The following is a 19,981-nucleotide window of genomic DNA, read 5'->3' as shown; positions in this document are numbered from 1 at the left end:
ATTATCTATACACACTTGGTGTTTTAGCGGCGATAGAAAGGTGAAGGCTAACAACCCTTTTAGCCCCTTTTAGCCTGTAGCCCCTACCCTTCCAAAAGTGCCAGATTGAGCCAATCCAATGCACTCACTTGTATTATCTTCAGAAAGGGTTATTTTTCTTTTACGCCTATAGTATCTCCCCCACTTCTTCCCTACAATTGCAGGGCATCTCTTTTTCCCTCGAACCTAGAGCGTCTAATCCTGGTTTAACTGAGATTTGAAGCACTTCCTTCAACAGTCCATTACTGTAGTGATAACCCAACCCTCGTTGATTAGATGTACTAGACCACCGCAGGCCGATGTTATGGAAATTCACCAAACATCTTTGGTGATTTTCTTGTAACAGAGATTGAAAACGTTGCAGGCGGACAGCCGTGATTGACGACAGTGAGGAGGATTTACGGCTTCCCTGAAGGGTGAATTCAAGTTGAACATACTATTGGATTTTGTCAATTTCTTTTTTCCAGTTTTTCATCTGTTTAATTGTGTTTGTTTGCCCGTAAATCGTTCAGAGTTCAGGGCTCCATTTGCGTCTAATGTTGTGTTTGAGCATGATCCAGGACCGATCGGCTTCTTGAGAACAAAAGATTATCTTTCGAAGGATCGAAGATGACACTTGATTTATTAACTAAACAGTAGGTATTTAAGTCAGTTATTCTTTCCCAGTACACGGGCAAGTGGAGCCATTTTTATGACAAAGATGCAATCTTTCTGCTATGAGAGATGAAAACCAACAGATCTTTTTTTTTTTTGTCTTTTAATTTTATGTTTATGCCCATGTACCAGTCGCCGTCAGTTTGTCTGGATGGACTGTTAAGAGGGGGCGGTAGGCGTTGTTCAGATAAGGCCCTTCAGCCATAACTTCCTCTTCTGAGTGCTCTCTTTGCATCCTTGTATGTAGGCAGACCTCCTGTCTTATCAGCGGCGTGAACATTCTCTCATCCTCTCGGTTTGGTTCATCTTTAAGGCAGAGCTGTAGATTTGTAGTTGTTTTGCAAGAGTGGACATATCCTGGGTCCAACGAAAAATTGCTGAGGTGTCTTGGCAGCATGGGACAGTTGCATCATCTACTCCCATTTATATTGAAAAACAACAGTTCGGCCAGTTTCACACTGTACACAAAACTAACACAGATTTATTCCATTGTCATTTTCACGCACAAGCAATGTGGCGCTAAACATAGCTGCATGTAGAGACAAGCATAATTTTGTTTCTCTTTGGTCAACTTAATGGCAAGTAAATCCTTTCCAGTTAATATTTTACTTTTATCAAAGTATAAATAGATCTTTTAAAATATTATATATAGCTACAAGGGGGTCCCTTAAAATGGACTCATCCTTTTTAGGGGCTTTGAAAAGTGTCCAACCCCTTAATTTAATAAATTTATATTTTACCCATTTGGAGATTGGTATCTGTACTAAACCGATTTTATTAACATCCCTCCTCATGCAAATTAGATTTCATGATGGTCAAGTTTGTAATAATTATCAATGGCCAACTTCCAATAACCTTAATTTAATTCCATTATTAAAATAAATACCAAGCGTAGTAACCCAGAAATAATTTTGTTTCCTGGATATAGTCTTAATAGACATTTGACAGTAGCAGAAATTAATCTCTGGATTTGCATTCAACCCTCATGTTCGATACAGGATTCAAACAATTTGCACAAGCCAGTTCTTTTAACAACGCTAATAAGGATTGTTTTTATAAAGAGTTATTTTTTTTTCGCAATGGCTCCACACATCTTACCGGCCATCAGTTTTACTGTCGCCATTCGTCTTTTCTTGGCCGTCTTATCAAATCTTCATCAAAGAACAAACCCCTGGCCCACAGGTCTCCTTCCTCTTCACCTTGAGTCGCTCGGAGTGTGCATGTTTGCGTTTCACTGCGTTAACTTTATGCTCCCTTTGTTTTCAGTCGACAGGCCGGGAGTTATGTAATAGGCCGCCCGTAAAAGCGTGGCCCTGTTTGAAAACTCCAGTGCACTCTACATTAGACCAACACTAGGCCTTGTCTCCTCCTTTCTTTATGGCCATCTGTGTTAAGTGGGGGAGGAATCGCAAGTTCAAATGCCTGCCGTTGCTTTTATGATGTCAATGACTGAACGGATACCTCTGCAGACGTTGGTACAGGAGGACTTGGCCAAGGTCCTAATCCAAGTTTGGGGCTGGTTAGGAGCAGGGTCATTTCTCCCGGCCAGAGGGAGGTGGTTGAGTTTTTTTCTTGGGTTGGGGCTGTAGGTAACCTCTAAGCTCTTAGGCTGTATGTCTCCCCTGCGTGGACATTTGAGGGGGGGCTCATTGTTTAGGTGTGTGAAGATGAAGCACCACGTGCTGAAGGATTATGAGATGGCTGCATGATTTGTGGGTGGAATGTCAACAAAACCGCAACCCCCACAGATGGACGCAAACTCATACTCTCTCGCATTGGGAAAGAATGGTTTCGTAAACTATCTACGCGAATTCATTCTGCCTTGCAAATTAGTTTACATGTTCAAGAGAACGCAGATATCTATCAAAACTAACTAACTAACTTTATGGTAGCAAATTGAGATATTGTCCGCTGATGAAAACCGTACTTGCATGAAATTTCAAAATTAGGAACTTTAAACATCGAAAGTGTTTGTCAAACATTTAAGCAGTTATATACATGCAAAGGGAAAACCTAGCTCAATTTGAAATCACCAAAAATCATCTTTGTATAGTACACATTTTTGGTCTTAAGGCCCGTTCACTTCAAGAATCATAAATATAAAGATAATAACTATTAGTGTCCACACCAAGGCACAGTAATGTTCTGTTTATTAAGCATGTGCTGCAGTTATGTTGTCTGCTGCTTTAAATTCTTAAGACCTTTAAGACAGGATGGATTCTGATTAGTTGTTAATCATTTTATCATTTATAAGCTGGAAAAAAATGTATCAGTAAGGATATTCTAACTATCGCTTCTCTGTAATAACTCGTATAATCTTTGTAATGTCTTTTCAAGACCTCACAAGTTTAAATCAAAAGATGCCGGCTGTTTTTTGTAAAATTATTTTATAATAATTTACTGCAAATTCTGGTGGTTAATGGCTAGTTTTCCCAATCCAGTCAATTCTCATTTAATAAAATCCTAAAAAACGTCCTACGCAGCGTCCTATACATTGAAAAGCCTGTTTGTAAATCATCACATTTACATTACCTAACATGTTGTCAGCTTGTTGTATGACAAGAAATTAGTCTAAAGTTCTGCATTCCCACTGAAGGTTCCAAGGGTTCATGAGGTAAACAGGTATCCGGTGTGTCTGCGGCATTGTAATTTTTAACAGCCTCATGAATGATTAGAAATACAGCAGTATCTCTACCACTCCCTAGTCTTGTCCAGAACTAATGTGAGAGATTGATTCTGTACTCTCTGCGTTTGGCCGAAAAAATACTTTTCTTAATCTCTCCCACCATTCTGACACTACGCAGCACCTACACTGAAAACAACCAGATGTTTTACACCATTTGTTCCATAGTAGCAGAGCAAGAGCATTAATTTCAACCCTGTGAAAAGCTTCTGAATCATTGTGTTTGGTCAACAGATGCCGGACGATCATGGATGAGACTGTACTCCAGCTCTGAGTACCATTAAAGGGCTCCATGGTGGTTTGTTTTAGTCGTTTCGGCCAGGCATCTTTAAACAGTTCCTAATACAGAGTGACATGGACCTAAAGCCTTTGAACACTGCTGTAGAACTACATTTTAAGGCGCTTCACCCTTTAAATGATAAAAGTAGTGAGTTATTGCTTTGTTTGTCATGCTCTTAAACCCTTGAGGGGTATTATTAAAGCAGAGAATGCCATGGAAAGAGTATTGTTAAGAGTATTTTTAAAATCTTGTAAATCCTGGTAATTTATGTCATCCTTTTCCCTGGGAATGTCACCCCTCCCTTATGGTTTGCATTTGGGGCTGAGCAGCAATGGACTGATGCGTATACCTGTAATAGGGACTGTTTAACACCCCCTCCTTCTCTTCATCTTTCTCTCCCCAAATCCCTCTAGTCAGGATTTACTGTGGTGACCTCCCAACTCTCTGATTCCTTTCCCGGGAGTTGAGGGCCTTCCCAGGCTCCCAAACCCTTGGAATCGGAAGCTTGTAGCATTTAAGGGCTATGCCCTATTTTTTTCCCCCATCCCAGGCACTGTGTTTAATCAGTACAGGCCTGCAGTGATTTGGTTTTAATTCTAAGGGGTGGGCCGGATTTAACAGTGTGATTGAAGGAAGTGATAAATGGGAAGACGGAGGGGGGCCATACGCCTAGTACGAACTCCATTACGGGTATTACTTCATTTATTAAAGTGGGCCTGAGCTTGTTTGCATGTTTCTTCCAAAACCTGACCCACAAACATGCATTTCAGCATGTTATAGACTTTAATATGGAATAAATTATTCTTAAAGGTTGTGGTGAGAGGTTGCACGGACATGAACCTCAGTGAACAACTAACATTTGTCAGTAATTTTGTTGAACAGTGATTTGCTACAACATTTGTAGATTGCCACAATTTTGTGGCCAGCTAGTAAGTGCTGTGGAGGTAAACCTCACTCCCCTGATCTCAAGTGGTGCGCTAGTGACAGACGCTAGATATGTCTTTGCGTCCTTGTTAGTGTGTCCACCTTCAGTGACAGAAACACTGGTTTGAATCTTGCTTGGAGCCAGCAAGGGAATAGAACCGGATGAGTTACGTTGGTGCCGTGACCCGGATAGGAATGAGTGTTAGGTAGTTGAGTGTAACGGAGGCCAGCTGGTAAGTGCTGTGCCGGTAAAACTCACCCTTTTGATCTCAAAAGGCGAAAAACCAACAGACAGTAGAGGCTGTAGTCTTTAGCATGCCTGCTAGCGCACTTGCCTCTAATGCTGGTAATGCTGGTTTGAATCCTGCTCAGAGCAAGTGTGGTCAAGTAGAACCAGAGGGGGTTACAGCAGCATGCTAACACCATTTGCAAATGCGTCTCTTGTGTGTTATTTGTGTAGCACAGAGTTATTACCTATAGAAAACACTCCAGATATTCAATTTCAGTATTTATTTATTGAAGCTGTTAGCATAGCAACATGCTATCATTAAACTCTATTAAAGTTAGTTGCAAATTGAGTCTCCTGAGCACAATTTGTTTAATGTAAGTTGCCACCTACATAAAACAATCCAAATTGGCCTCTTATGAAGCACTGTGTCCATTTCGATGCTGGGTAGCAAGGCAGCTCAATAGGTTTTGGATCAGAGTTTGAGTGTGTTCTCCCATTGGGCAAATCTGAACCTGTGTGTTCAGCGTACATGCTCAGCAGAAGTGGATGAGGCATCTCTGTCTGTGTTTTATGGAGTGTAATTGTGCGCTTGGAGGCACTGCCCTCTATTTCTCCTCTTAATGGCTGTTTGTGTGTTGTTTTAGTGGCAGATTTACGTGTGGGACGGGCAGTGAGGGGCGGGTTGATTTACAGCTGTGGCTTTGGCCTCACTGGTTATGTGTGTGTGTGTGTGTGTGTGTGTGTGTGTGTGTGTGTGTGTGTGTGTGTGTGTGTGCGTGTGTGCGCTGTCACTGTGTGTGTTCCAGGTGATTGTGCAGTCTGGCCGCCAGCCCAGCGTGTTGCAGAAACTGTGTCAGCTGCCGTTCCAGTATTTCAGCCACCCGCGACTCATCAAAGTGCTCTTCCCCTCGCTCATCTGCGCCTGCTACAATAACCTGCAGAACAAGGTCATCCTGCAACAGGAAATGAGCTGTGTGCTGCTGGCCACCTTCATACAGGTAAATCGCTCTGCCTTCATTCCATCACTACCGTGCAATTCAGACTTTTTCATGAACATTCACAAACTGGGTTGCTTCCTTTTGTAACTGCAAAACTAGAAAACTTAAGTGTGTCATTTCTGCGCCGGTAGCGTTGCCAAACTGACTAGCTAATATAGTGCCCATTTTTCAGTTCCCTCAATACTTCTCCCATCTTCCTCTGGTCAAACAAACATATAGTCCATCCCCCAAAATGTGCGTTAATGTTTCACATTTCATGGGAATCAATATGCAGCTTTTGGTTGTGGATGTAAGAATTTTTTTTTCTCTCCATCATGTAAATTTTTGTTTTACAAACATTATTTTGAATTATATATTCAAGCTATAAAGGGGTGATCCCACTGACAATGATTTGCATCTGCAGAACAACTGGAAGTCGTTGGAAACCCATTTACCAAATCTCAGGAACACATGTTAATGAAACACTGCTTTTTTTTTCTTTTCTTTTTTTTGTGCTAAATATTCTTTCTTTTTCATTTGTTTTGCGATGTTCAGATTTTTCTCTTAAATTCAATTCGCAACTCGCTATTGTGAAGCCCTTAACAGATTTACTCAAGAAACCTGTGCAAAAATGGTTGCAATAATTTAAACAATGTATGCATAATTTAGAACATTTATAAATTGTTATAGTAACTGACCTGGAATCGAATCACCCCAAATTTAAGATTTCATGAAGCATTGCATTTTTTTTGTAAAACATTAACAATTTACAATAGAAATGTATTCTTTTCATTCAAAACATTTTTTTGGACTAGTCCCTGGGAATCGAACCTATGACCTTTGTGTTGCTAGCGCCCCACCTCCCTCACTAAAAGAAGCAGCTTCCTTTGCTCAGATGGATGGTTTCCTCTGTCTGTTTGAGTGGATTTACCTGCCACTACTTGAGCCTCCTGTAAACACCCTCTCCCTTCATCTTGTTCCTGGCAGCGCTCTCCACACCACAGAACCGCTGTCATTACTTAAACAGAGATTAGCTCCAACTCTGACAAGGACAGGGAACCATCAACTTGTTCAAACAATGGGAAGATGCTGACATGTCACTTTATTGACACTGACAACAAAAGCTTCATCCACTTCATCCAAAACTAAAAAAAAAAAAAAAAAGATTCCACTTTTGCCAAGTGGAATAAATAATAACATCTGTTGACTTTGTGTAATCTAGGACTGTGCCACCAACGAGAACCAATCGGACAGCAAAGCTTCACATCTAGGTAAAGTCTATAGACTATTTGCTCTTTTGCATCAATTTATCTTTGCTAAAATGCATGCCTTCTTTATAAATGTAATTTGGTACTTATTTATAACCCTTATGTTGACTTCAAACCATTTTGGACATGTAGATGATTTTCTTTTGCCTGAAAATGCTAGTTAATGCATTGGACTAAAATTTACAAACTGGATTATTTGTGGTTTTTTTTGTTTTGTTTTGTTTTGTGTTTTTTTTAGGATTTCCTCCCTACCTTATTGGTATTTCAGAAAAAAACTAACTGGTTAACAAAAAACATCTAAACGAAAATGAAAATCTAATCGACTTGTTTCCTTTGTTATCTTGAAATGGATCCAGAAAGCCTCATATTCCATTCTAAAGTGCGCCAGTTAAAAATAAAGGTCTCTGCTGCTCAAAAAGGATCCTTCTCTAGCATTGATTTAGTGCTTTACTTCCTGTGTCAGTTCTAAAGCTCTGATCTTTCCCCATCAGAGAAGCGCCGAGCTCCTCTGGACTACTGCGAGCTCTCCAACCGCTTCCCCAGAGACCAGTGGGACTCCGCACTTCAGTTCTTCCTCAAGAAGCAGGAGGAGGGAGCGAACGAGTGAACGGCAGTCATTCACAAGAGCACATTACACACACTGACGTGATGTAAAGCCGAAATGTACACTCTACAATGCAAAGCTGTGCCTGAGGGGTTTAGGGTACGAATGATGCTGGTAATCAGCCATCATCCAACCTGTCAATCAGTAGTGAAGCATTCCTAGTAGCGATCCAGTAACTGTGTTAACACATATATTAGCACACACTGACTTCTCGCACATCTATTTATAAGCAATAGAATGTTTACAGATTTAATTTACAGGATTTTACCTTGAATACATTTTTGGACGCATTCATAGTGATCTTGTGTTTAACAAAAGAGCAAATCTCTTTCTAAGCGTTCAGCAGTTTTCAGCTGGAAGTGTTTTTTGGTTCGTTTAATCGTTAGGTTTGAGTTTGACTGTAATTGTGTTGTTTTGTACATAAAAAGATATCGGGGAATGGCGCAGAATAAACGGAAGCACTCGGGAGAATGACGAGTTACCTCATCCGTTGTTGTTGTTTTTTTTCGTTCCAGTTTGTTTCTATGCATAAAGTGGAAGATTTCTAATTTAATACAAATGTTTTAACTTGCAAATATAACCAGTTGAGTAAAATTTTAACTTTAAAAAATTAACTTACAGAATATCCTAGTATTTGCTTTTTAATGAAAGCTGCATACAGTTTTGTCGAACCCCATCATGATGGTAAATGGTACATAATCTGAAATATTTCTTATAAACTGTAGTTTTTATATATATATATATATATATATATATATATATATATATATATATATATATATATATATATATATATATATATATTCCACAGCATTATTTCAATACAGAGTTGTTCTCATCTCAGATTTTAATGTTGTCTCAAGAGATTTCCTCTAAATTCTGCTGCTTAACTCTAAAATATATCTATAATCACACCTTTAAACACTATTATCATGCATAACTGTTATGTTTAAGCATACTGGAGTCTGAGGTTATTAAAAAAAAAGTACTGTCTTTTATTATAGCTATAAACGTGTATATATGTAAAAAAAAAAAATTAAGCAATCTGTGATGTGTTCTACAGTAATTGAGAGCTTTTATTGACTAACTTGCTGATTCGCTGGGAAACACAGTGGAGCTGGAACATGCAATGTTGGTTACACAGCATTGTAAAAGGTTTGTGGCCCCTAACCAGGGTCCTCACTGGCCCTGGGGCACCACAAACAGTCTGCTGTTCTTCCACTCAATCCTTCTCTCTCTCATACACTCAGTCTCTCTCCTGTACCTGTGTGAGTCACTCAGTACACCGATGTGTCAGCACGCGCTCGAGCCTCTGGGTCTGGGTCATAAGACCATCACTTCTGTTCCTGACGTGGAAAAAACTTTCAATTAAGATCATTTTGATTGCCCGAGACTTTTTCTAAAAATATATATATATATTTTACTTGATTCAGGCTTGTAAAATGGATGTAGGCTATTTAATGTGAGATCTATTAAGTGGACTTTGAAACTGATCGGGTGTGTATGTGACGGCTCGAATGGGAGCTGTTTTTATTACCGTTCCGTTATTTGCTGTTCCAGAACCATTTGAGATCCTGACGTTCTCGAGATTTTGGCAGACTGAGGTGAACTCGAACAGAAGAACGCTGTTAGTTAATGAATCATGAGCGTGTATGCCTTTAGAAACTGGATTTGTTTGCTAAATCTGTTGTCTGAATGTCTTTTTCTACGTTAATTAAGAAATGCGCCTGTGAACGTGTAAAAACGTGAGGGTTTTTTTTTATAGTGACTTTTAAAATGTGTACAAAACCGCTTTAATAAATAAACATCATTAACAACCGCACCATAAGAAAAACAGATTTACAGTGTATCTGCGGCAAATTTTGCCATGTGGGAAAATTAGTTTAAATTTATATATATAACAATGGCAAATTTCAGAAAATGATTTAGGTAGGCTGCAATACGGGTTTAATTAAAGGTAAAGCGCTTCGGGATTTTATTTAGTTAAAGTTTATTAGTTTAGTTGAAGTGTTTGTTTCACTAAAAAGATTGTTGTTGTTTTTTGTTCAAGAATGTCGAGTTATTTTGCAGCATTTATGCAGCCTATAAGTTATACTTAATATTATTCAATTTTTTAATTATTTAAATAGCCTACATTTGTAATTTTTCCAGCTATCCCCAGTTGATTTTCATATACCTTTTCAATATTATGAGCTGTTTATTGATATATATATATATATATATATATGCTAACGAAATTTATATTGTAGGCAGATAAATATATATATATATATATATATATATATATATATATATATATATATATATATATATATATATATATATATATATATATATATTACAACAGGCAAAAACAAAATATTGAAGAAAAGCCTTGAGTGTGTTTGACATTTCTTTCCTGATGTCAGCATTCAAAATATTTGGATGTCGATTATTTCGTTATATTGTGACAGCTTTCAAAAATAATTGCAATTAAAGAATAATTTAAACATGAATGCATGAACTAACACACAACATTTCCATAAAGGGCCCTTAGATGTTTAGCTTTACGAGTCAAATATTTGTCTTAGGTTGGTTTTTAGATTTATAAACCAAAAGTTAACTAAATACTTTGATTTTCAAATTAAAATGACAGACAACGACAGAGAACATGAACTTGGCTTAAGTGTGCGTTTATTTAATTAGACCTAAATTATTAAATTAGTGACGGAATTTGAAACAAGATGCGGCTCTTGACCTCTGGCCATGACATCTGAACTTCTCCCTAAAACATCTTTCCATGAGCGCTGGTCTTCGTTCACAAGAGCTATTTTATCGGAATCTATTGATGCGGTCTTAATTTCAGTCATTTAATGGGCTGTAATCGGGATCAGATCTGAAGAGAGTTTAGCAAAGAAAAATCCTCTAAGATTGCCCATTTAACAGGAATTCAAACGCTTTAAATTTTTAAAAGAATTATAGGATTTTGTAATGAAGACATTGTCACTGTTAATAGCATACTGCATTTTGCATAATAAATAAGAACGTATGCATATCTGAATGATTTCATAGAGGCTATTTTCAGCCATTGATGGAGGGAGGGGCGTTGTCATTTTAGAGAGCGTTTGATTGGACAAAAATCAGTAGTGCAGAATGAGTCATCAATAATGTTTTGCAGGAAGAAATAGGTATTAAATCCACATATTTGCTAGAAGTGTTTGTTCGCGTTCAGCAGAACATCATCTTAAATGTGCATGGACTAACAACCCCAACAAAGCTCTCTTTGTGATTTTCCAGGCTTTTAAGAGTGAAACATTTATTAAAAACAAAAACTATAAGCAAAACAACGTTTGAATGCCTGAATTGATCGCGGAAAAATAACTGAAGCAACAGAAATCAGTAAGCTGAAAGAGCTGTTTTACAACTGCTTATCCGGTTATCTGACAAATAGAGATTATTTTGCCAAAACGGCCCGCAGTGATTTTGGTCTGATCTTCTGGTGTCCAGAGGCTATCTTCTGACTCGCAATGAAAATAAACCCTGGACACGCAAGGGTGCGTTTGCCGAGAGGGAGTCCCGTTAAGAGAAAGGTGGCTTCGGGTTTGTTGTGCTTCCACTCAGTGGATCATTTGCAGGTGATGCCGAGCGCAGATAAGCGGTCGCCGATCCCTGTCCTCCGTCTAGACTCACAGCTTTACGAGCAACACGAGATTGATCACTGCTACGGGAGGGCTTCAATTACTCATTCAGTATCCGGTCGGCATGATTTTTAGATAGATATTCATATTCATTCGTAGCCTCCGTTAAGAGTTGAATGTGACACATCAGGGTTCTGTGATCAAAATATGGCCTCAATATGTCAAAGCATCTTTATTAGTGATTGAGCAGCAGTTAACCCTATCACTTTTAAGAAAACTGTTAACCTGTTAGAGGTTTCATAACGGTGCTTTGAAAGAACAGAATTAGAAGCGTTGCCTATTTCCCAAAACAAACATATTCTGCATAATGCTGTTCTTTATTATTTCGTAGTATATTCCGTATCTATTTCTATAATCTAAAAAAAAAGCAAATGTAGTCTATAATTTAACCCAGCCATTGTTTAAAAAAGTAGAACATCTGCATAACTGGATATAAAAAAAAATGCAATTTCCAAATTCTTTTCAGAATAAATTCAGAAATCACGACACTGAAAATGTCATTCACTATTTAATTCTGTTCACATTGCTCTTTTTCTTTTTACTAGATCTTTGGACAGTTATTTCCAGTCCAGTAACCAGTATACCTTTGTAACTGAAGTGTCTCTTGTTATAATATAAAAAGATATGTAAAGGTAACATGATATGGTTGTTTTTGCATGCAGGCTTCCTCAGACATAAACAGCATTTAACGTCGTTTATTTAGGTAATTTCTCACTTTTTGGTATGGACGGTTGTCCTCACAATAAATAACAATAACTTACTTTTTTTTTTTTTAAATCGAGAAGTTTACACAATCTTTGCTCCATTCGTTAGGATAAAATATTTTACAGCTCAGTTTTTATACATCTTCGGAGAGATCATGCGCATTGAGACAAAACCGTTGATTTTTGTCTTATGAGGAAAACACCACTTGCTGATAAAGCTACACAATGATGGTCTTGAATAAACACTGTTAAGACTTGTTTCGTAAGGCTGACAGTGGTCCATAATCAAAACCAAAATAACGTGTTCATATTCCGCTGGACGTCCTCGATCTACGGTCCAAATGCTTTAAAAACAGTGTTGTAACACGTCTGGAAACCCCAAAGTCGCTTGGACGGGCTCCTCCGTTTGGCAAACTGTTTAAATCCATCTCGGTTAATCCCTTTTCCGTTTGAGGCGGTGAGGTGATGGGTTTTCATGCAGGGCGGGTGAGGGCATGCTGGGGCGGGAGTCCTCCGGTGGGCTCTCACGTCTCCACGGGACTGGGCACCATGCTGTTGGGGGTGTCGGGTAACTGCGATGACAGAGAGGTCACATCACTACCAGACGAGTTACCCAGCGAACCCGACTCGGAAAATGACACCTATAGAAAAGGAGGAGAGTTAGGAATCAGGGCTGTTTGACTCCTGTCAGCATGCTGAGGCTAATATACAGCTTTGAACAAAATTTGATTAAATGTCAGAGTTTTGCATACGATTTGCAATTGACATTTTCAAAAGCTTACACAACTTTGGCATGCTGTTAAATAATGACAATATATAGGCTACAGATCAGTAAGTCAGCGAAAAAGAATTCATTAGATATTTCGCGCGATCTGTTCGCAAAGATAGGCTTAGCCTATTTTCCCGCCCTTACAGCAAAAATGTCATTTATCGCTAGTTTTAAACCGCTTACTATCAATTTTTTATTTTTTATTTTTATCTTACGCTTCTGACATGTAGTTAAATTTTATAATAAATAATTAAGTTGATTTTGCCGATGTATATCGTTCGATATAGGCCGGAAAAACGCTCTGTTGGTGCTCAGACAAACTTGTTGCTAATAGGCTATAACTTTAGAAGTTACTGAAACACTTAAAAACATTGTTAACAAATATATTATAATAAGTACGATTTATATTTCTTCTTTTAGGCTACATTTAAGCCAAATATAAATTTGGGGAAAAAAAGGCAAACCTACAAAGCCAATATAACAAATTGTTATTGAGAAATATTTGTTTTAATTGTATGTTTGATCATTTTGATTTAAAGAAAAAGAGTCGGCATGACAGGCCTGGTAATAACTGCTCGGGGGTGGCAGTCCTCACCAGCTGTTGGAAAGCAGGCTGGTCCAGGTCACTCTGTAAGGCGAACTCGCTTAAGGCTTTCCACGGCGGCTGATAGGTCTGAACTTCTACAGGATTTCCCTGCACTGTGGTGTCATGTCTAATCGGGCTGCCTGCCACCAGAGGCGTCCCCGTGAGACCCTGAAGATTCTGCAGAAATGTAGAGGAGATAGAGCGACACACAGACTAGATATCACATTTCAACTTTCAGAGAAGCTTAACACTTTGAGCGGAATCTCACAGATGTCCAGAATCTTTAAAACATCACAGCTATATGTAATAATATAGCCAGATTGGTAAAATATATATTATGAACAACTAGCTCTTTAGTGAAGATAGATAGATAGATAGATAGATAGATAGATAGATAGATAGATAGATAGATAGATAGATAGATAGATAGATAGATAGATAGATAGATAGATAGATAGATTTAGAACCTTTAACATTCATGGAACCTTAATAAAGCCTATTTTAAGAAGTGTTCACTGAAAGCTTCTCCGAGGAACCCAAAATTGTTCTTCTATTGGAAACTTTATTTTAAAGAGTGTAGGCAGGTGGCTACGCTAAATCGTTTACATATGATAATACAAAAAAATAAACGATCAAGAACCCGTCTAATATCATAGAAGAAGCAGAAAACCTGTTAGGTAACATCAGTTATTATTATTATTTTTTAATCCACAAAGGCAGCACAATGATAAGGATTAGCCTACATTTTGGTTGATAATGTGCTGCAGAGAACCACTGAAGAAACTTTATTTGAAGAATAGCCTACAGTCGACAATGAAACAAGTTTAAGTTAAACCTCTTGATATTTCATTTGTCATTAGAGTTGTAAAATGTTTATTCCTACCGTTTTGTCGCTGTGCTGCTGTTGCTGGAGTTGTTTCATAAGAATGGACCTCTTCTTGTCTTTGCAGCGTTTGTTTTGAAACCACACTCGTATGACGCGTGGGCTCAGGCCGGTCATCTCCACGAGCTGTTCTTTCATCAGCGCGTCCGGTCGCGGGTTCGCGTTATAACACGTCCGGAGAGTGTGAAGCTGCTTCTCGTTTAATACTGTCCGCACGCGCGTGGTCTTCTCAGACTGCTTATGAACGTGGTTCCGGTGAGGTGGCTGTCGGACTGGCACAGGTTCTGCGAATAAAAGGCGTATAAATCACTTTTCGGCTTAAGAGGTCATTTCATTATTTAGACACACTGCAGAAGAGCACGCTTACTTGAAGGTTAAATTGTGCATACACGCATCGGTCTGTAGCCAAGTGCGTGTCAGTCAAAACACCATAGGGCCTTCAATATGCTCTCAACTTTGCTGTATGTGCAAAATGTTCAAAGATCGAAATAGGATATAAAATATAACATGCAATAAGTGCACCATCTTGCAAATTAATAAGAAGGTTAATAGTGACATAATCGAACAGAAGAGTATTTGTATGGTTTACTGCTGTTTAAGTCAACGAGCCATGCAGATATAAAAGCAAATGATCTAAAGGCAGTTTTGGTTCGAAATTTATAGTTAGGCTAAATATGACTTCTAAATAACCAATAGGCTTATTTAAGAAAAATAAAAAATGTAAAGAAACAAATTCCAACTTCTAACTGCCAGCACTGAAATGTCTGCCTATAATAGACCACTTGATTTAAAAGATCGCAATATTACAGCGATTTCCTATTAGTTATAATGAACTAAGAAAACCACTGCGGCCATCATTTCAAATCATTATGCCAATAACCGTTTTCAGATTAATTTCAGGTCATGTTAATTCAATCAAGAATATCCTCAAACAATCTCAGCCAGTTACAAGTCTGCCATCAGGGATTTTACACGAAAACAATCTCATCAAATTGGCCTGCAGGCACAGAACACAAGCTACGCGGTTCAGTCTGGAACAGTTTCTCAAGCTGATAGCTGTAACACACAGAATTAAAGACAGAAGTCTCAAACCTATAACAACGACATTAGTTGTTATATTTATGTATTATAATATTGTATCATATTATTGTTTTTGTTAAACATTTCTACGTTACCTAAACTGTTGTTGTTGTTAGCTTCCTACAGCATCTGAATTATTTAGCCTAATAAATTCCGAGTTCCCGAATGTGTATCTTGTGCACTGTAATTATTATTTGTAATTTTATCATTATTTACAGTGTTATAACTGCTACCTGGGATGTGCAGGGGCCTGCTGGAGTGAATGTTCCCGGGACTGATGGGGCTCCCGGCTGCAGCGCGCTCCAGCAGCAGCCCGTGGTCCGCGCGGCAGAGCAGCTCCTCTTCCCGCAGAGAGAACTCATCTCCCGGGAGCAGATGCCTGCTGCACACCGAGCATCTGAAACACTCCATGTGATAGACGTTATCCCGGGCCCTCATCACCAGGTCACTGCTGCAGAAACCGACGTTACATTTGGCGCATTTGATCCCGAATAACCTGCAGTTTCCAGAAGAAACATTTGCTTATTTTAGTGCTCGTTTCCAAAATCGTTCAGCCCACCTCAGCTTAATTTTAAGATGAACCGTAAACACAACGACAGGCCTAACTCTTTTCTCAAAGCATCTATACAATGCATTAGCCTATAAAAAAATAATAAACGACATATTTATAATAGCCTACATGCATTTATTCTTTCATGAATATTTGTAAGCACATTTACGCATTTATTTATGTGCGCAAACGAGTTTAAAGAGGCTATGCATTATAACTCTGAGTGCTTGACAAATTGTTTTAATACATTATAGTCTTTACAAAATTATACGTTAGTGTGTTAGGCTATAGGAGGATGCCTATATTTATTAGAGCATGCAGTTGATGTGTATTAGACACAATGAACACGTTATAATGCATCACCAAGAGGCTTTACAGAAACTGTTGCCAACGGGATTACATTTCTTTACAAAGCAAACTTGAAAACAAAGCTGAACAAACACCGGTACTAGAAAAGAAGCATGACAAGCCTAAATCAAACACGACTGTAATATATTAACCAAACAGGCTTCCCCATGAAATATTTACATGCAATTGGAATTTTGCGTAAAAACAAAACACAAAACTATTTCCGCTAGATATCTTAGCTATTTTTTGTTTGCTTTGTTTTACAATTGTATTATATATTGTAGTATAGTATACCTAATAGCTAGATGATATAATTGTATTCTATATTTTTACCTTCCCAAAAAGGCTTTTTATTCGTTTATTGCACAGTTTCCCATATCTCTAGATCTGTTTGTGTCAAGAATCTTTGAAAAACGGGCCTCGACGGAATTCCAAAGCCGTGAAATCACAAATATTGAGAGGCTCGTACCGTACGTAATCTCTCTTGCAATAGGTCTTTCCGTCCCGGACGAAGCAAGTGCACGTCTCGTCCAGATACTGACTGCACTCTGCGCACTTCAGACAGGCTGCGTGCCACTCCAGGTCCGGGGACACTCGCAGGATGTACTGATCGTGGATCTGACTTCCACAGCCTACACACATGGCGATCCCAGACTTCTCTGGATATGAAAAGCAGGGATTAGTGTCCACCGACTGCACCCCAATCCCACAAAACACCGGCGTCGTGCAAATATATCATTATAGGCTACATAAGAGCTCATTTTTCACACATGCATCCTTGTTTTGAATGTCGCTAGACCACAAAATGTCGATTCCTTCAGTTTGATTTCATTATAATCGTTCGTGTTTTTGGCTGCACCAAAAACAGTTTGCAAACATGTCGTGCTTTTCTTTCTTTTTTATTTTTTTATTTAGGAGGAACATATTACATGTTATTAATGCATTACTAGCTTTTGAAAATATTAAATGGCATTATTGTTTGCAAAACGGTGCAAAGTAGCCAAAAACATAATTTTGCATTTAACGATATTCAAACTTGTGCAATAAGGAAAAACTCGCAAAATAAACATCCAGCACTTACTTTTTGAATGATCCCCCATATCACCCAAGAAAGAAGGATGGGGTAGAATATCCACCATACAGGAGGGTTAAGGCAGAGCCTACAGATGAGGAAATGGAATGGGAAACTGCCTCGTCCCGAGCTGACTAATAACTTCTGGCCGAAGAGCCTGTGGGAAGAGCAACACACAGACAGACACTGGCTCTGACGTCACCGGGCCCTGACGTCACATGCAAACCCGGACCCACGCTCGATCCCGCGAGGAGCAGCAGCGCGGAGCGGAGCTCAGACCACTGGACATGCTTTGAATGTTGGATACCGAGGAACTGAAGATTAAACTCACACTTCTGCTTGTCCAAACATAACTGTGAGAAAGTACGGAGGGCTACAGTGAGCAGGCAAACACGAAAAGTAGCTGAAATGCATTTAACTGGGAATGTTTTTGACTGATTGAGCCGCGTTCCAAGCTGTTTTAAATTACTCCACAAACATACACCTTTGTTTACGTTTGTGTGTTGCTTGGCAACCACTCTGTTGCAACCACAACCGATTCTGAGGAACTGCAATGTTTGGCGGAAGAATAATGTTTATTATTATTATTATTATTATTATTATTAATATCATTACACTTTATTTGCACTGTTTTATTTTGTGATACCTTACTACGTAAATGGAATAACCGCTGCATAAACGCAATAAGCCCCAAGAAGCCGTGGTTTACAGTGAATTTATAACAGCTAAGGGTCGTTGTTACACCACGCGAAGCTTCTTTTGGGCTTATTCTTTTATTTTACATGTAGGCTAAGTGAAATGTTGTCGGGTTTAAACTGCATTTGATTAAAGTAACCTGGCCTATAACATAATAACTAATACACATACGTAGACTACACACACACACCTTTCATCAAAGTTCTCCTAAAACCATACAGTCTGTGCCAAAAAAAACCTATAAAACCAAATTGCGTTCTTGTCTTACGACAAATGTGATGATCTTTTTTGATCAACTTCAAGTGTTGACTATTATATATATATATATATATATATATATATATATATATATATATATATATATATATATATATATATATATATATAGGCATATTCTGTAAAATTAGCGCTTTCTCAAAACAAATTGGAACACATCGGCTATGTTTCGTCTTCAGTGCTTTTCTCTGTAGGTGAATCCATATGAGTTTAAGTCTGTGTTCTAGCGAGCCCCCTTCTGGACATCAAAATAACATCACATAACGTTTGATATGTCAGATATGTACTGTAATACAGTTTAGTTACATTTCTGCCATTCCAAGCCTTTGGAGTAAAAAAAATAAGATAGAGAATTCAGGTAGAAAATAACTGACTAAATATGTGATAAACAACATTGCTAAATTACAGCAGTGCATATAAAAAAAAATCATGGCTTGAGTAGATATAAGGAATCTTAAAAATGTAATTCGACTGCGAATAAAACGTGTTTCAAATCCGTTGCTTCTTTATGCGTAATTATCAAAACTATCATAATTTACCTACATTAAATATATTATTCGTCTTCTGCTTGTATTGAAAATGTAAGAAGAAGTGAACCAGAGCACATATTTGCTTATAACCGTTAATAACGATACGCACCTTGAATTAAACTGCATTTATTGCGAATAATTCGTGTTTCTCTCTTAAATGTAAATCTTTTACTCTGTACCTTTGTCATATTTGTAGGCTAGCACCTCTTCTCCATTATCTTTAATGTGGATTAAAGTAGGCTACACACGCAGGCTTTTTAAAAAACCGATCATAATGAATAATTTCGTTTATTGCACCCTAAAAATGAATCGGACAATCATGTTGAAAGTCGTGTTGTATCGTATCGAGCCTCACCTTTGACTCTTAACCCAGCACACAAATACATTTAATTCAGACTACACTAAGAAACCATGTTTGTCTCAATGAGGGGGTCGAAAAGAGACGTCTGTGAGATTGCATACAGAACACAATATTCGCTTTTCATTTGCATTAATCGTAGTTGAAACATTTAGTCGTGTCGGCTTTTTATAATGTGTTAAAAGGCCTAAAAATGTTCACAAATAGCAAGCTATCTTTTTTCTGAAAAAGCGTGTAGCCTATAACATATTTATGATTTTAGCCTGTATTTTTATTTTATGGTTTTATCGAACAGCCTATCTTCAACGTCAAATGCTTATTTGAATAACTACATGCAAAAATCCATAAATAAACAATAATCATCAATAATCAATAATCTAACTTTTTTTATTTTTTTTTGCAATTACTTTATTTTGCACGTGAATGCAAAGCAACATCTTAACAGTCTATCAAATCAATAAATTCCTACATAGAATTAAAGTAGTAAAAAAAAAAAAAACATACCCCTAAAAGTAGCTACTGAAAAAGTTCATATTCATACCCTGATGCATTAGGCTATTGCTTAATAGAGGAAATAAGCTGTTGGGGCAGCTGTTTCCAAGGATAAGCCACTGCCTATAATATACAATTATAAATAAAGTCATAAAAATGTAACCATGTTACATGTTAAACGTAACACCCCGTTAGGTTTACAGTCTCCGTGTAAAAGCAGCTCTGTTTGAGCTAGAAGCTCCACAGATTGTCAAAGCTATTAAACCACACCCACTAATTAAATATACACCGGCTCCGCCCAC

General features: G+C 38.0%; 2 protein-coding genes across 8 annotated transcripts in view; one reads left to right on the top strand and one right to left on the bottom strand.

Annotated features, from left to right (window-relative positions):
• Positions 1-8,144, top strand: part of LOC128014560 (S phase cyclin A-associated protein in the endoplasmic reticulum) — a 121,684-nt gene extending 113,540 nt beyond the window's left edge. For all 5 annotated transcript variants that reach the window (XM_052598213.1, XM_052598216.1, XM_052598214.1 and 2 more), the window contains 3 exons: positions 5,616-5,807; positions 7,009-7,057; positions 7,546-8,144. In XM_052598213.1, the coding sequence (XP_052454173.1) occupies positions 5,616-5,807; positions 7,009-7,057; positions 7,546-7,661 (357 nt within the window). In that variant the 3' untranslated portion in view covers positions 7,662-8,144. The remainder of the gene's footprint in view (positions 1-5,615; positions 5,808-7,008; positions 7,058-7,545) is intronic.
• Positions 8,145-11,499: 3,355 nt separating this feature from the next.
• On the bottom strand, positions 11,500-17,605 carry LOC128014563 (insulin gene enhancer protein isl-2a). 3 transcript variants are annotated; one of them, XM_052598224.1, is made up of 6 exons: positions 17,337-17,517; positions 16,725-16,914; positions 15,591-15,808; positions 14,278-14,561; positions 13,404-13,571; positions 11,500-12,680 (listed from the first exon to the last, which is right to left on the bottom strand). In XM_052598224.1, the coding sequence occupies exons 1-6, from the start codon at positions 17,392-17,394 to the stop codon at positions 12,564-12,566; spliced, it is 1,035 nt and encodes a 344-aa protein (XP_052454184.1). In that variant the 5' UTR covers positions 17,395-17,517; the 3' UTR covers positions 11,500-12,563. The 3 variants fall into 3 exon arrangements, with proteins under 3 accessions (XP_052454184.1, XP_052454183.1, XP_052454185.1); XM_052598223.1 differs by having other exon boundaries at positions 11,503-12,680; positions 15,591-15,853; positions 17,337-17,476; XM_052598225.1 differs by lacking the exons at positions 11,500-12,680; positions 13,404-13,571 and adding an exon at positions 13,583-14,195 and having other exon boundaries at positions 15,591-15,853; positions 17,337-17,605.
• Between the last annotated feature and the right edge of the window lie 2,376 nt (positions 17,606-19,981).

The sequence above is a fragment of the Carassius gibelio genome, chromosome B25 (assembly GCF_023724105.1).
Source record: "Carassius gibelio isolate Cgi1373 ecotype wild population from Czech Republic chromosome B25, carGib1.2-hapl.c, whole genome shotgun sequence".
NCBI classification, from domain to species: Eukaryota; Metazoa; Chordata; class Actinopteri; order Cypriniformes; family Cyprinidae; genus Carassius; species Carassius gibelio.
The sequence above is the reverse complement of the archived record's forward strand: the minus strand, read 5'-3'. Positions and strand labels throughout refer to the sequence as shown.